Source organism: Aethalodelphis obliquidens, unplaced genomic scaffold, assembly GCF_003676395.1.
Source record: "Aethalodelphis obliquidens isolate GAN/ISIS:26980383/991018 unplaced genomic scaffold, ASM367639v1 scaffold3, whole genome shotgun sequence".
In the NCBI taxonomy this organism is placed as follows: Eukaryota; Metazoa; Chordata; class Mammalia; order Artiodactyla; family Delphinidae; genus Aethalodelphis; species Aethalodelphis obliquidens.
In genome coordinates this window covers 31026316-31040827 of record NW_020837947.1, presented here as the reverse complement: position 1 = coordinate 31040827, position 14512 = coordinate 31026316, and the positions used below count along the sequence as shown (strand labels likewise).

The 14512-nt window shown below is 34.9% G+C and overlaps 1 protein-coding gene across 5 annotated transcripts in view; it reads left to right on the top strand.

The window, feature by feature from the left end:
- The window catches only part of AKAP7 (A-kinase anchoring protein 7), a 142387-nt gene that overhangs the window by 2117 nt on the left and 125758 nt on the right, over positions 1 to 14512 (top strand). For all 5 annotated transcript variants that reach the window (XR_003428567.1, XM_027086407.1, XM_027086410.1 and 2 more), the window contains exons 2-3: positions 5061 to 5192; positions 13897 to 14036. Coding sequence is in view for 4 of the 5 variants with exons in the window: in XM_027086407.1 (XP_026942208.1) it covers positions 5061 to 5192; positions 13897 to 14036 (272 nt within the window). In the remaining variant the exon portion in view is untranslated. The remainder of the gene's footprint in view (positions 1 to 5060; positions 5193 to 13896; positions 14037 to 14512) is intronic.

The window sequence follows — 14512 nt, the reverse complement described above, 5'->3', positions numbered from 1 at the left end:
GTTTAAAACACTTGAATAGCAGAAATATATTGAGTGCAGCTCTGTCAGCCTTTTCATATATAATTGTAAACATAGCGCAAGTGCATAAGTAGTCTTATATCTGCTTTTCAAAAGGTCAGTACAGGTATCCCCTGCTTTTCAAAAGTTCACGTTATGTCACTTTGCTTTTACATTTATGAAAGACCTGCATTAGCACCTGTTTTCACTAATCAAAAGAAATCCTAACAGGATTTTTCAACCAAAGATAATTGCTTCTTCACTTGACGTCATTTTGGCTTAGCAAATTTTTCGTAGGAAGGCTCTGCTTTCAGATAGCAGGGAATCCTGTATTTGTTACGAACTTTTTTCAGCTGTTGTAGTCTTCCTAGCCATTATTCTTAGTTGTCATTATAGTGAGTATCCTTTGTTTAACCATTTCCCTATTATTAGGCATTTAAGTTGTTAAACTTTTTCTTTTTTGTTTAAACAGAGCTGAGGTGAATCTATTTTAACAAGTATGATAGACTCCCAGATATCTATCTGGTATCTGTTGGGGTAAGAAGAAAATTCTCATGGCTCCTGATTGCTTTCTGAAAGGATTGCCTCAGTTTACAGTGCTATAAACTACGTATGTGAACTTTCCATCAGGGCATGTTGCTGGAAAGGGTGGGTTTTGGCCATTGAGTAACTGGATTCAAATTCTAGCCCCAAGACCTACTAGCTGTAACCTGAGGCAGGTTACTTAATCGGCTAGGGTGTAAAATGAGTATAATAAGAGTACTGCCTGATAGCATGGTTAAATGAGTTACTGTCTGTAAAGTGCTTCCAGCTGTGCCTGGCATAGGAACGAGCTCAAATGTTAGCTGTTGTTGTTACTACTAGTAGTAGTTAACCAGTTTCACCTGTCTTTATAGTATTAATGCACTTAGCAGTGTTACTTTTATTTGGATTTGTACAAAAGATAGAATTTTATTTTAACTATAGTTAGACCAGATTTTAAGTACTTAAAATGGTGAATTTATAGTTTAAATGCTTTATTTAAAGGTTGGTTATTTTAAGGCAGTTTTCCCAAAGCAACATATTTGCACTTCTGTAAAAGAAAGTGTAGTTATGATGGCTGTGTTGAATTCAGGTCTGCCAGCCTTTGCCCAAACACTAGAGCTTAGAGAACTGGAGGAAGGCTTCCAGATATGAGTCCTGCTGAGAAACATTGTTCTATAGAATGGCCAGCAGTTCTTTCAAGAGTTACTTGAAAGTGGTATTCTTTTTTCTGAGTTAATAATTCATATCTACAAAAAGGTTTTCAACTATTCTGTAATTTAATAGAACAAAATTTGTATTTCAAGTTCTAGATGCTTGTTGATTTTGACATACCATTGTACTCAAGAGTTTATTTATTTTAAAAATTAAAAATCTTTTAAAAAAGATTTTATTGGCATATAGTTGATTTACAGTGTTGTGTTAGTTTCAGGTGTGCAGCAAAATGATTCAGTTATACATATACATATCTTCATTCTTTTTCCGATTCTTTACCCTTATAGGTTATTACAGAATATTGAGTAGAGTTCCTTGTGCTATACAGTAGGTCCTTGTTGGTTATCTATTTTATATATAGTAGTCTGTGTATGTTAATCCCAAGCTTCAAGAGTTTACATGTACTTTATTTAACAAGATGGGGAATGATGTTGAGCAAGTCATGTTATACTTCAATTTTTATTTTTATGTCAAATAGAATATCATTTATTCTGTGAAAATGAATCTGTGATGTGCTAAGGATGCCATTAAACACCAGGAATTATTTTTAGGAGCACTGAGATAGCTGTGTGGCCATGGAGCTTGAGTAATTTATTAACCACTCCCAAATGGGTACTTACCTTTGTTGTTCAGTACAAGTGTATTGAGCACCTCCTGTGAGTTGGACACTGTGCTAGGCATTGAGGAATCAAAGGAGGATAAGACGTAGCACTTAAGGAACTTAGAGTAGGGCGACCATACAGACAGATAGGGGTGTAATTGGAAAAGTTCCCCGTTTCACTTTTCAAAGGAGCCCTGGTTTGGGCTGTAAATTATCTGGTCACTTTAGCTTAGAGTCTAATGGAGAAGACATGTAAGTGGACATCTATAACATGATGTATTCATGCTGTGATTGTATGTGGAAGGAGATTGGATTACCTCACTCAGCCCTGAGCTGGTCATCAGGAAAGATTTCCCTGCCAGTAGACGATTAATCAGAGTTTTTACTTTTAAGTTGATTGTTCTCAACTGTTAACATAATTTCTTAGTCTGGCACAGAATCAAGGTATGGAATAAGTGAAAGGGGAGCAGTGGTTTTCAAACTTCATTGCACGTTAGAGTCACCCTGCGAGGCTTTATAAAAGTACAAGAGGCTGGCCTCATTTCCAGAGATTCTGATTTAGGTGGCCTGGGGTGAGACCCAGATGTTGATCATTTAAAAAAGCTCTTCAGGTGATTCTAACGTGCAACCAAGCTTTAGAATTTTTCAACTAGGACAACCTTGTCATCTAATAGATGAGATAACTACTAGGGCCTAGAGAATTCACACGACTTGCCCAGGATCACAAGTGAGTGGCAGGTCCAATACTAGAATATCTGTCTCCTGATTTTTTAAAAAAATATTTACTTATTTATTTGGCTGTGCTGGGTCTTACTTGCGGCACGGGAGATCTTCGTTGCCGCGTGCGGGATCTTTAGTTGAGGTATGCGGGATCTTTAGTTGTGGCATATGGGACCTAGCTCCCTGACCAGGGATTGAACCTGGGCCCCCTGCATTGGGAGCACAGAGTCTTAACCAGTAGGCCACCAGGGAAGTCCCTGTCTCCTGATTTCTAGTCCCAAACCCTTTCTTTTATAGTAGCCAGCTTGCCTTGCATGTTACCCAAACACCACTATTATCACCATTGTCACTGCTCGATTGTCCTTTTGGTATAGCCAGAGTGATCCACATAGCACTTGTTCTCTAATTGTTGTTGATTAATTGGTTAAGGTAAGGTGAACATTTAATTGTTTCAACAACATTTTTCATTTAAAAATGACTAAATTTAATTCATCATGTTATTTAATTCTTCATCTTGCCTTCAAAACATGAGCATAGAATTCAGCCTGCCTTCCCCATTCCGCATATTGCCAAGAATCCAGTATATTTCCAAGTGGCACTTTGGAGCTAGTATTGAGATGTCACTGTTAAATGGGCCAATTTAATATCACTAATTTCTCCCCTCCTCAGCTTTATTGAGGTACAATTGGCAAATAAGACTGTATATATTTAAAGTGTACAGTGTGATGATTTGATAGAAGTACACATTGTGAGATGATTGCCACAATCAAGTTAATTAACGCATCCACACTTCACTTTTTTTTTTTTTGGTGAAAATGCTTAAGATCTCTCTTAGCAAATTTCAAGTATACAGTACAGTATTTATTAACTCTAGTCACCATGCTGTACATTAGATCCTTAGAATTTATTACTAAGTTCTTAGATTAAGAGTAAAATAGAAAAACGAAAGTTGGGTTTATTTCATTTTGTCCAGATTTTCATTCAGCTTTGTGCACTTGTAACTGCACAAATACTCTTTGTTGCTAGCTTTTAAGTGTAAGCAACATGGTCAGTGATGATATTTTCTGCATAGCTGCATGTGCCCCAAAATATAAAGATATGTGTTGATCTATTAAAACTGTTGTTTAAATATAAGCTGCATTTGTATTTTTCAATGCAAGTGTAAACATAGAAAGGAAACATTTACTTGTTCTCACATGTTTCAAATAGTTGTGAGTTTGATTAGATTTAAAGTAAACTAACATTTGTTGAACACCTGCGTGCCAGGCACTCATACTCAATAAGGTTTGAACTGTAATATAAATAAATAGCATTATTAAGAATGTACTATTAATTTTTTTGATTTTGGTATTGAACATGATTAGCTGATATACAAAAAGCAACAACAAAAAGGTTTTATTGTCATTTTTTGCTTTTATCTAGAAAATAGGGGTGTGTGTGTGTAACTAATATTAGAGATTACCCAAATTGCAATAAAAATTTAGTTTTTTTTTGTTTATGTTAGCTATGACCTATCAGGATATTTATTATCTTGTATATTGAAGCCATATTCTTAATGGAGTGTGTTTTTTTAAGGCCTGATATATGAAAATAGAGGATTACAGCAGAATGAAATAAATGACTTCTTTAATATTGTTAGTGGTAAATTAATCTTTACTCAATATATAGAGTAGAAATTATATAAGTATCCCAGGATTTTGTTCAGTTCTAGTTCAAACAACATTTGTGTCTGTCAATAAAAGCATGGAGAATAATAGTACTGGGGAGACCACCTACTGATAAACTTAGCAATTGACTATCAGTTTGAACAGACACCCTCTTTCCCTTAACCTCCTCCCAATGAATATGATTGTTCCACCCATAAAAACAAAACAAAACAAGGACCAGATGTGAAATGTGGCTCTAATATTAATATGTATCCATGGGAGAGCTGTCGGGAAACTGTAAGATCTTTTTGCTTTTTAACCATTGAATTTCTAGAAAAACGTATTTAGAGCTATGTGTTTTTAACGTTTGAATTTCCAATGTTAATATAATAATGGAGAGAAAAAAATTTAAAAGTCTTTATGAAGAAAAAAGTAAAAGTCATAGCTTGTACAGATGAGAACAGATAAGTGATATTGTTAAAAAATAAACATGAAAAAGACTGCTAAAACCTTGTTGGCTTGTTTTCAAAAGGTATGTGAAAAACTGTAGTTTTAGAATTAAGAAAATGCAGCTATAAAGGATCTTGAGGCTTGCTGATTAACTCAACTTCATTTAACCCTGAGTTGAGTACTGTGCTTCAGAAAATTATTAAAGCTGTTTAACATAAAAATGCATTTATAAAAATGGAGAATATGGTATAAATATTTATATAAATAGCTGTACAATATATTTGAATACCAGTTTTAGCATTTCTTAACAGATGTTAATTTATATTGAGTTCAGTTAGTTGAGTTATTGTAGCTTAGGATATGAGTTAAAATAAATAAAATAATATACTTTTCTTTTTGTGATGTTAAAGGAGGAATAAATTCCAATGAGTGTGAAAATGTGTCAAGAAAAAGGGAAATGTCAGAAGAATCTGAAGCCAACACAGTGGATTCTCTGGTAGATTTGCCATTTGCTACTATCGATATTACAGATGATTGTGGAAGTAAGTACTTTATTAAATAAATATGTGTTTAGAAGCAATGAATAGTAAATTTAGTGATACATATATTTTTTTCTTAATAATTACTTCACCTTAAGTACTTGTCATGTTTTTGAGTTTGGGTTGTTAATTAATAATTGTCAGTTGGTAGTCTATTGATAAAACTATCACAGATAATATTAAGGCATTCTCACAGAATTTGGGGCCAGATCATTCTGGAGTTTATAAGCTACTTCAGAAAACAATGGGCCACAACATTCCATGGTTTATAACCACCTCAGTTATTCTGGACCTACTGCTAATTCAGCAGTACCCATTCATCTAACAGATGTTTACTGGCCAAAATGATATGTATTGGAATATAAATAAATACATAAAAATATAAGTAAAGGTAAGTAAAATAAATAAATATATATATGAAATAAAATATACAAATGTATGTAAAAAGAAAATCTTTCAGAAATGTTGAGGAAGCAGTACAACCTGAACCACACCTTTGGCCCTGTAGGTTGAATGTTTTCTGGGAGAGAATCCAGCATTAGTGAGTTGCTGACCTGGACCTGGATGGGTCTGTTCTGTTTACAGGCAGAAGGGTCGTTGGTCAATTGGTTGGAAACCCAGTAAGCCATCCAGAGGTTTGAGGTTGCTGTGAATCCTGCCTCTGAAGGTTGAGTGGGAGCGTGCAGTGGAGAGTCTTTCATTCTACTGCTGATAGGAATAACTTAGAATGCTTCCCACAGAGTGTAAAAATTTGTGGAGAGCTTTAGTTTAAATGACTCTACTCTCTTAAGATAATCACAGCCCTTAACTATGAAGCCACACTTAAATCAAGGTTCAAAACAGAGTAGTTCAGTGATTTTTTTTTTTTTTTTGTCGCATGTCTTTCCTAAATGTGGCATTCAGTTCTCCTCACTGAAATTACTGTAATCCTTATTTTAGCTCACAGAATTCTAGGTCTAACCTTATAATTATTGAAGATTTTAGAGATATGGGAAATTATCATTTTATTCCTAATAGCTAATAGCTAATACTATTAAGTAGTATTACTACTTAAGTAGTAGCTAATATACTAGTAATAGCTAATATACTTAAGTAGTATATTAATAGCTAATACTATTAAGTAGTATTACTACTTAAGTAGTATATTAAAAAATACTTTGAATCTTAAGTATTTTAAAGTATCAATTGAAACCTCCCTTTACCTGGAAAAAAAATTTTGTAACAGAAAAATGTGTATCAAATGAAGATTGAATCTCCGTACTTGGTATAGTAAGTGATTGTCCTGAGTCAATATTTAAAAAAGGGTAAATTATATCCTGTACCTTTCTGTAATTTATTGGGGAAGCCTGTAATGCATATTTCAAATTTTATTGTGAAAGGACTTAAGGCAAATATTTGTCCCAAATAATAAAAAATAATTGGTATCTGGCAAAGGGTGTAAAAGATAAAACTCAGTAAACAAATGTATGGAAAATTATTCAACTTCATAAGTATCAAAGGATGCACGTCAAAATACAACTGTAACTTATCAGATTGGCAATATCTCTTAAAAATAATACTCAGTGATTTTAATGTTATATCTACATGGCTTCTGACAATGTACTGTTATAGTCCTTTTAAAATGGAGTTTGTTGGGATCTTGAGCAATGTTCATACATGGGGTAGAGTCACTCATGGAATTCCTACTATAAGGACATAGTCTTGTGGGAAGAAGTTTTATTTACAAATATGTGTGTCACAGTGTTTTTAAATAGTAAAATAGTATTTAGTTTTTAAATAGTAAAAATATTGGGGAAAACCCAAGTGTCCATTAGAGTGTGGTTGAATAAGCTATACTAGTGCCTTTAGACTACATAGTATAGAATTATATATTATTATATTATATTATATATATATTTATATAAATATATATTTATAAATTATAAATATATTATTAAATTATATTAAATATATTATTTATATAAATATATATTTATTATATATTTATATATCATAAAAATATTTCTGAAGACTATGTAATAGTGAACATTTCCTATATAAAATGCAAAGTGAAAAAGTAGGGGGAAATTATATGTGCTGTTTGTTTACAATTGTGTAAATACTTTAGGTGATTTGTCACCAAAATTCACAGTGGTTGTGTTAAGATGGGAGGTTTCTTTTTTCCTTTTTCTAATCTTCAGATTTTATAAGTGCTCTTTATGCTTTTTTTTTTTGTAAATTTATTTTTATTTATTCATTTTTGGCTGCATTGGGTCTTTGTTGCTGCACGCAGGCTTTCTCTAGTTGTGGCGAACGGGGGCTACTCGTGGTTGTGGTGCACGGGCTTCTCATTGTGGTGGCTTCTCTTGTTGTGGAGCACAGGCTCTAGGCGCACGGGCTTCAGTAGTTGTGGCACTCAGGCTCAGTAGTTGTGGCTCGCGGGCTCTAGAGCGCAGGCTCAGTAGTTGTGGCGCACAGGCTTAGCTGCTCTGCAGCATGTGAGATCTTCCTGGACCAGGGCTCGAACCCGTGTCCCCTGCATTGGCAGGCGGTTCTTAACCACTGTGTCACCAGGGAAGTCCCTGAATGCTCTTGATACTTTTCATGAAAAAATATGATTAAAGCTTTTAGTTGTGGTTAGAAACTTGCTTTTAAAGATGTAAGCTTCATCAATTCAGTAAACAGAGAACTAGAGAAACTCAGTTTTTTTTTTGATACTATCCACTAAGATATCACTAATAGTGTTAAAGTTAGGTGGTTAAAAGTGAGGGCTGTGGAGTCAGACTGTCAAGGGACAAAATTTGCTTCTACACTTTCCTATTGTGTACTTTGAACAAGTGTCTGGGCTTACTTTCATTATCTCTAAAATTGGTTTAATAATGGTAGGGTTGTTGGGAAGATTCAATTTGTTAATGCTGTCCTTACAGCAGTGTGTGGCACAAACTTGCCTCCGTAAATTTTTATTAATTTAATCTTACCAAAATTTTTTGCCCAAATATATTTGTTGAATTAAGTATTAAAATACTTGCCCTTTGAGAGCAGTATTTTATAATATCATTGAGTGCTTCTAGCACATCAGTAAATGCTTTAGTATTTCTTAATCCTCACAGTGAATGAGAGGGGTAAATTATTGTTTTAGAAAGTTTTAGTAATTTGCCAAAGATTATTCAGAGTAATTCTATGAAATATAGAAGGTAATATTCTAAGCTGTATACTTAAGTTTTAAGAATGGTTACTTCAAAGATTTTGACTGCTTAAGTAACAAGAAAAAAGGAAAAGAATATAAAAGCAAAATTGAATTCATTCTCAGCCTTTTGGCTAACAGCAAGTATGAAAACAATCAACCAACAATAACAGATGGACTACCTCATTACATTAATTTATCCCATAATTCATTCCCTTGTAGTTTTTCGAGGGAATTAAATAAACTTTAGGAAAATTAGTTAATTTACATAAAATGACATATGTGGTGCTTTAGGTAAAAAAAGCCAACTCATGGATGAGAGAGTTACAGCCTTTGTCAACAAGACCAGATTCATTAGAGCACATTAAAATGGCTACTGAGGGCTTCCCTGGTGGCACAGTGGTTGAGAGTCCGCCTGCCAATGCAGGGGACGCGGGTTCGTGCCCCGGTCCGGGAAGATCCCACATGCTGCGGAGCGGCTGGGCCCGTGAGCCATGGCCGCTGAGCCTGCGCGTCCGGAGCCTGTGCTCCGCAGTGGGAGAGGCCACAGCAGTGAGGGAGAAGAACGCAAAAAAAAAAAAAAAAAAAAAAAAAAAAAAAAAAATGGCTACTGAAATCATTATGAAAATTAACAAATGTAATAAATTTATGGGATGCATTTACAGGCTCTGCTACAACTGATACTTTTTTTTTTTTTTTGGCTAAACAATAAAGTTACTCAACAATCCAGTGAAAGATCCCGGGCATATTGCCAAAAGCTTTCTACATTTTGCTTCTATGGTCATTGATCTTTAATGTTTTTATTATAAACTTGATATTACTTGAATACTTTGCTCATTGTATTTTCATATGCACTAAATAAAAAGTATAACAGTAAATTGTATTTTAGAACTTAGATTATGATTTAAAAGCTAGAAATAAAATGAAGTTCAGTAAGGAAAAGAGGGATTTTATACTCTGGCCATACAAATAAACTTGCAAATAAACCATACAAATAAACCTGCAAATGAAAGGCAAAGAAGCTATGCAAACAAGTGTCTAGCAAGTTGACCATAAATCATCAGGACTCACAGAAATAGAAAGACAAACTACTTATAATGGTATATTAAACTGTACTATAACAGTAAATACTCACAGAATTCTTTCCCCCTTTTTTGCCCAACTCACATCAGATAATTTTAAACTTTACCCTGTCTGTGATGCCTAACAAAAGAAAAATGTAGATAATCCAGTTCAGAGGGAAGTTTAATAGTTATTGATAAGAGAAAGCTAAGGGAATTTAGAAAAACCCTGTACTTCTTTATTTTTACCAGGAGGTTGCATTCTAAGTTGGGGGCTTTACTCTGTGTCATTCTCACAATACCAGAATTATTAGACCTATTTCACATTATAACTATTACCTTCAGAGATTATGATTTTCCTTCTCTGGATATCTGCAAAATGGACTTATGAAACATTTGAAATGGCAAAAATGAGTAGCTACAGACAGGAGGACACTTTAGTTTTAAACAGGTAATGTGTAAAACAAAATACTGAACACTCCAGTGGTCTTTTAAATACTGTTTTATTAAGTCTATTCCTCTTCTTAGTACTGGTATATTGAGTAAAATACAGCAAAAGTATGTCTTATGTTCAGAGTAAGAAATAGATTTTACATTGCCACCCAATATACATATATATGTAAAAAACTGAAATTTCATTAAGTAATACATGTACCATAAGCAGTGTACTGTTTACGATTCTGTCCTTTTGCTTTGCTTTCCTTTTCTTTCATTCCAATCCATTCCATTCTAGTTATTAAAAAGTGCTTTTTTTTTTTTGTCTTCTAAGGTGATTTCATAACCCACTAGTGGATTGATACTTGCAGTTTGAAAAAAGAAAAACTAGACTATAGGCTTAGGATTCTATTTCTACTATGTTAATTTTGAGATAAACTAAAGGTTATAAAATCAGCTGGATTATTAGTTTGGACACCATTCTTTGTTTAATTTCACCATAAAATGTCCTAATTAGTACAGGTAGTAACAGTTGGTACCTTTATTCCAAATCACAGAAAACTAGAACCAGAAGAGACCCCTAGTTACTAGATTATGCAGCTTTTGTTCCTCTCATGCCCCTGGGTTTTTTTTTTTTTTAAATTGATTATAGAAACTTTTAAGCATATTCAAAAGTAGAATAGTATAAATGAGCCTCATGTATTCATTACCTCTTCTTCACTGGATTATTTTGAGGTAAATCGCAGAGAGCTCATTTTTTCTGTAAATAATGCATATCCTTAAAAAATGAGGAATCTTATTAAGCATATAATAGTAAGCATACTTGAAATATCCTTACTACATGAGAAAAATAATGGTAATTCCTAATGTCATCATATACCCTGTCATATTCACATTTCTCTGATTGTATTGTAATTATTTATCTTTGGCTGCGTTGGGTCTTCGTTGCTGCGCGCGGTCTAGTTGCAGCGAGTGGGGGCTACTCTTCGTTTTGGTGTTCGGGCTCCTCACTGTGGTGGCTTCTCTTGTTGCGGAGCACAGGCTCTAGGTGTGCAGGCTCAGTAGTTGTGGCATGCAGGCTTAGTAGTTGTGGCGCACAGGCATAGTTGCTCCACGGCATGTGGGATCTTCCCAGACCAGGGCTTGAACCCATGTCCCCTGCATCGGCAGGCGGATTCTTAACCACTGCGCCACCAGGGAAGTCCCTGTATTGTAATTTTTAAAAAGTTGGTTTGATTTAGGAACCAAAGCCTATGCATTATATTTGATACATCTCTTCAGTCTCTTTTCTAGGAGATCTCTAGATCTCCTCCTCCTTTTGTTTTCATTTGTGTGTGTGTGTGTGTGTGTGTGTGTGTGTGTGTGTGTGTGTGCATGCACGCGTGCACGTTTATCATTGAAGAAATCAAGTTGTGTAGAAGTTTACTGTTATGGTCATTTGATGTTCAAATTGTCCCATCTTTGGCCTGTGGGGGAACTTTCAAACTGGCTCTGGAGACCTTCTGACATGATCCCAGGAGTCTTTGAATTTCTAGCCTTCTCTTGTACATTTTATCCCCCAAACCTAGAATTAGCTATTTCTCCATGGACTGGCCAGATTTTTAAGTTCTCAGATAAAGAAATGAAGTAAATTGATGGAAAGATGCTTGTTGGAAGACTAGTCTTTGGGTCAGTGCCCTTTCACTATCTAGTGCTGCCTCTGCTGCATTGCTGGTTGTCTTCCCAGCAGCCATTTCCACTCCCCCTTTTCCTTTTGTAGATTACTTTTATGCAAAGGCATAGGCTGATAACTGTCAGATACCCCTGCAGTGGAAGCACAGAGTCTTAACCACTGGACCACCAGGGAAAGTCCCTAAGTCAATGTTTAAATGTTCCTATGAGGTAGCTATTATTATTATCCTCACGTTAGAGAGGAGGAAACTTAGGTCAGGAGAACTTATGTGACTTATCTAAGGTCACACAGCTAGTGTGTGGAGCCAGGATTCCAGCCCAGATTATGTTAAAAATGGTTTCCTTTTCCAGAGTGCCAGTTTACTAACAGCAGATGGAGGTGGGCTAGGAATGTATTTTAGAAGTGGATTTAAAATATGTGGTACTTCATTAGCATATTTTGTGGCTTTTGTTTAAAATTAGTACATTTAATTCATGTTACTACAATCAATGGTAGGACTATTTCTTATATATCTGAAATTACAAGCAGCTCAGTGTATTGATTTGATTTTCCATATGAAAAAAGCTGCATGGGAAATAAAACCCAATGGCATCTTATGAAGCAATTCAGATAATGCTCGTAATACAGAGAATGCTACGAACTTTTTAAAAGTTCTGACAAGCTCACAGGTACAAAAGAAGCTAATAATTTATATTTCAAATATGTGTTCTCTGTGAAGATATATCATTTTAACCATGTTAATCATTATGCATATTGTTGAGAAATGTAGTAGAGAAATGGTTGCACAAACAGACTGGGTAATTTTGCCTTAACTCATTATGATACAGTCAGACTTATAACCCAGATCACCTTGCTCTTAATTTACCCCTGTCTTAAGTCTTTTTCTAGGGCTCACAGATATGTTAATCCTAGAAAGAAAGCATGTCTATTCCCACAGACTCTTAATTTTTAAATTTTAAACGTTTTCTACTATTTTTCTTAGAAGTTAGCATTAAAGTATTATTTGCAGCATTCATTTAAAAATTGTTTACTATTAATATTTCAAAGAACAACAGAATAAGGACATTTCCTTCCGCTCTTTGGTTTTGTGTGCAGTAGTAACTACTCATCTAGAACTGCGAGAGGGAAGCAGTTTGCTCCAGTAGAAAGTACACTAGAAGGAGACCTTTAAAAGGTCTAGACACCAGGCTTGACTCTGTGACATTGAGCTGCTTTAAAAGGTTTTCTTCTCTTCTCTTCTCTTTCATCGTATGTAAAATAAGGAGTCTAGTTAGATGCACATGGGCCTTGTGCTCTTGGTCACTATGGTCTGTTAGAGTTGATCCCAAAGATGAAACCAACTTCATAGGACTGAATGTAAGGCAAGGTGCTTCCTCCCTCATCTCCCTCTTTCCAAAATCATACCTCAGAATATACAATTATATTTGAATTTTTCAAAGTCTCTCTGATGTACTGTATTTTGAACAGTAAGCTACTGTTCAAGAAGGCACACCTGAAAAATAAATTAATGGTAGTTTTGCACGAGTAGGGAAGCCCCTCATAGAATTTGTAAAAGAGACAATGGCATTTCACGCTGATTTGGAAATTACTTCTGGGGGTATAGCTTCATAATAAGAGTTGTTGGGTGTTGGAAATGTCTTTTGAAGATGACCTTAAAAAGCATGCTAAGTGTTTCTCAAGTTATCTATGGTCAAGGACCATTTTTTTTTCTTTAATTTCTTACTTGTTGCTGACTGATACTTTTGTAAAATATAATAAAACATGAATTATTAGCAAAAACGTGTTAAAGAAAAAGATCTATAAAATAGAAGCCAAACTTTGACAGACAAAATTACTTTGCCTAATTGCTCTGAAAGTTTATAAAGCATTCTCTCAGTTTCTGGAACAAATGGTTTGTAGTGTGACACTGGCCATGAACCAAACTTTGAATGGCACTGCTGCAAGTGCTTTTGTTGTAAAAGTTACAAATATACATATACAGGATGGATGAAAAAGTGATTTTTCCTAGCATCATGAAAATTGTGGCAAGGGGAAGAGAATGGTTGTTAGTTATGCTTTAGATCAGAGGTTAGTGAACCCATGGCCCATGGGCCACATCTATCTGCTTTGTAAATAAATTTTTATTAGAAAACAGTTGTACCCGTTCATCTGTGTTTTGTCTATAGCAGACTTGGGTAGTTTTGACTAAGACTGTATGATCTGCAAAGCCTAAAATATTTATTATGAGGTCTTTTGCAGAAGAGTTTGCCAATTCCTATTTTAGATTTGAAAATGACAGTTAAGAATGATTGCTACTTGTATAGTGCTTGTTTTTTTTCTGATTATATTATCTTTGTTTAAATGCATTAGACATGTTGTTTGACTTTTTTTCTCTAGTCACTGATGTACCTCAGATAAATTTGGAGAGAAGTAAAGAAAAGGAATGGAACCATAAAGATAAAATAAAGAAGAGGAAAAAAAAGCAAAAAGATGGTCAACCCAACTATTTCCTATCCATTCCGATCACCAACAAAGAGGTGCTACTTTTTAAAAAAATTATTTTTACTAAGTTTATTCTAAATTATATTTAAGGTACACTAAATGCTCATAAGCCCATTTGCTCTCAGCTTTTAAGAGTCTTTGGTGGCATTTTTAGTTGGGCCACACAGGGAATATAGAATATGTATAAACAGTAATTTTAAAAAACACTATTTAGGGCTTCCCTGGAGGTGCAGTGGTTGAGAGTCCACCTGCCGATGCAGGGGACATGGGTTCGTGCCCCGGTCCAGGAAGATGCCACGGAGCAGCTGGGCCCGTGAGCCATGGCTGCTGAGCCTGCGCGTCCGGAGCCTGTGCTCCGCAATGGGAGAGGCCACAACAGTGAGAGGCCCGCGTACCGCAAACAAAAACAAACAAATACTATTTAAACAATCATATTTAAACAATAATTTTGCAAAAGCCACTTGAAAAAGTGTTGCCAGGTAGCATGTCAAGCTCCTTTCTAAGTGTTTGT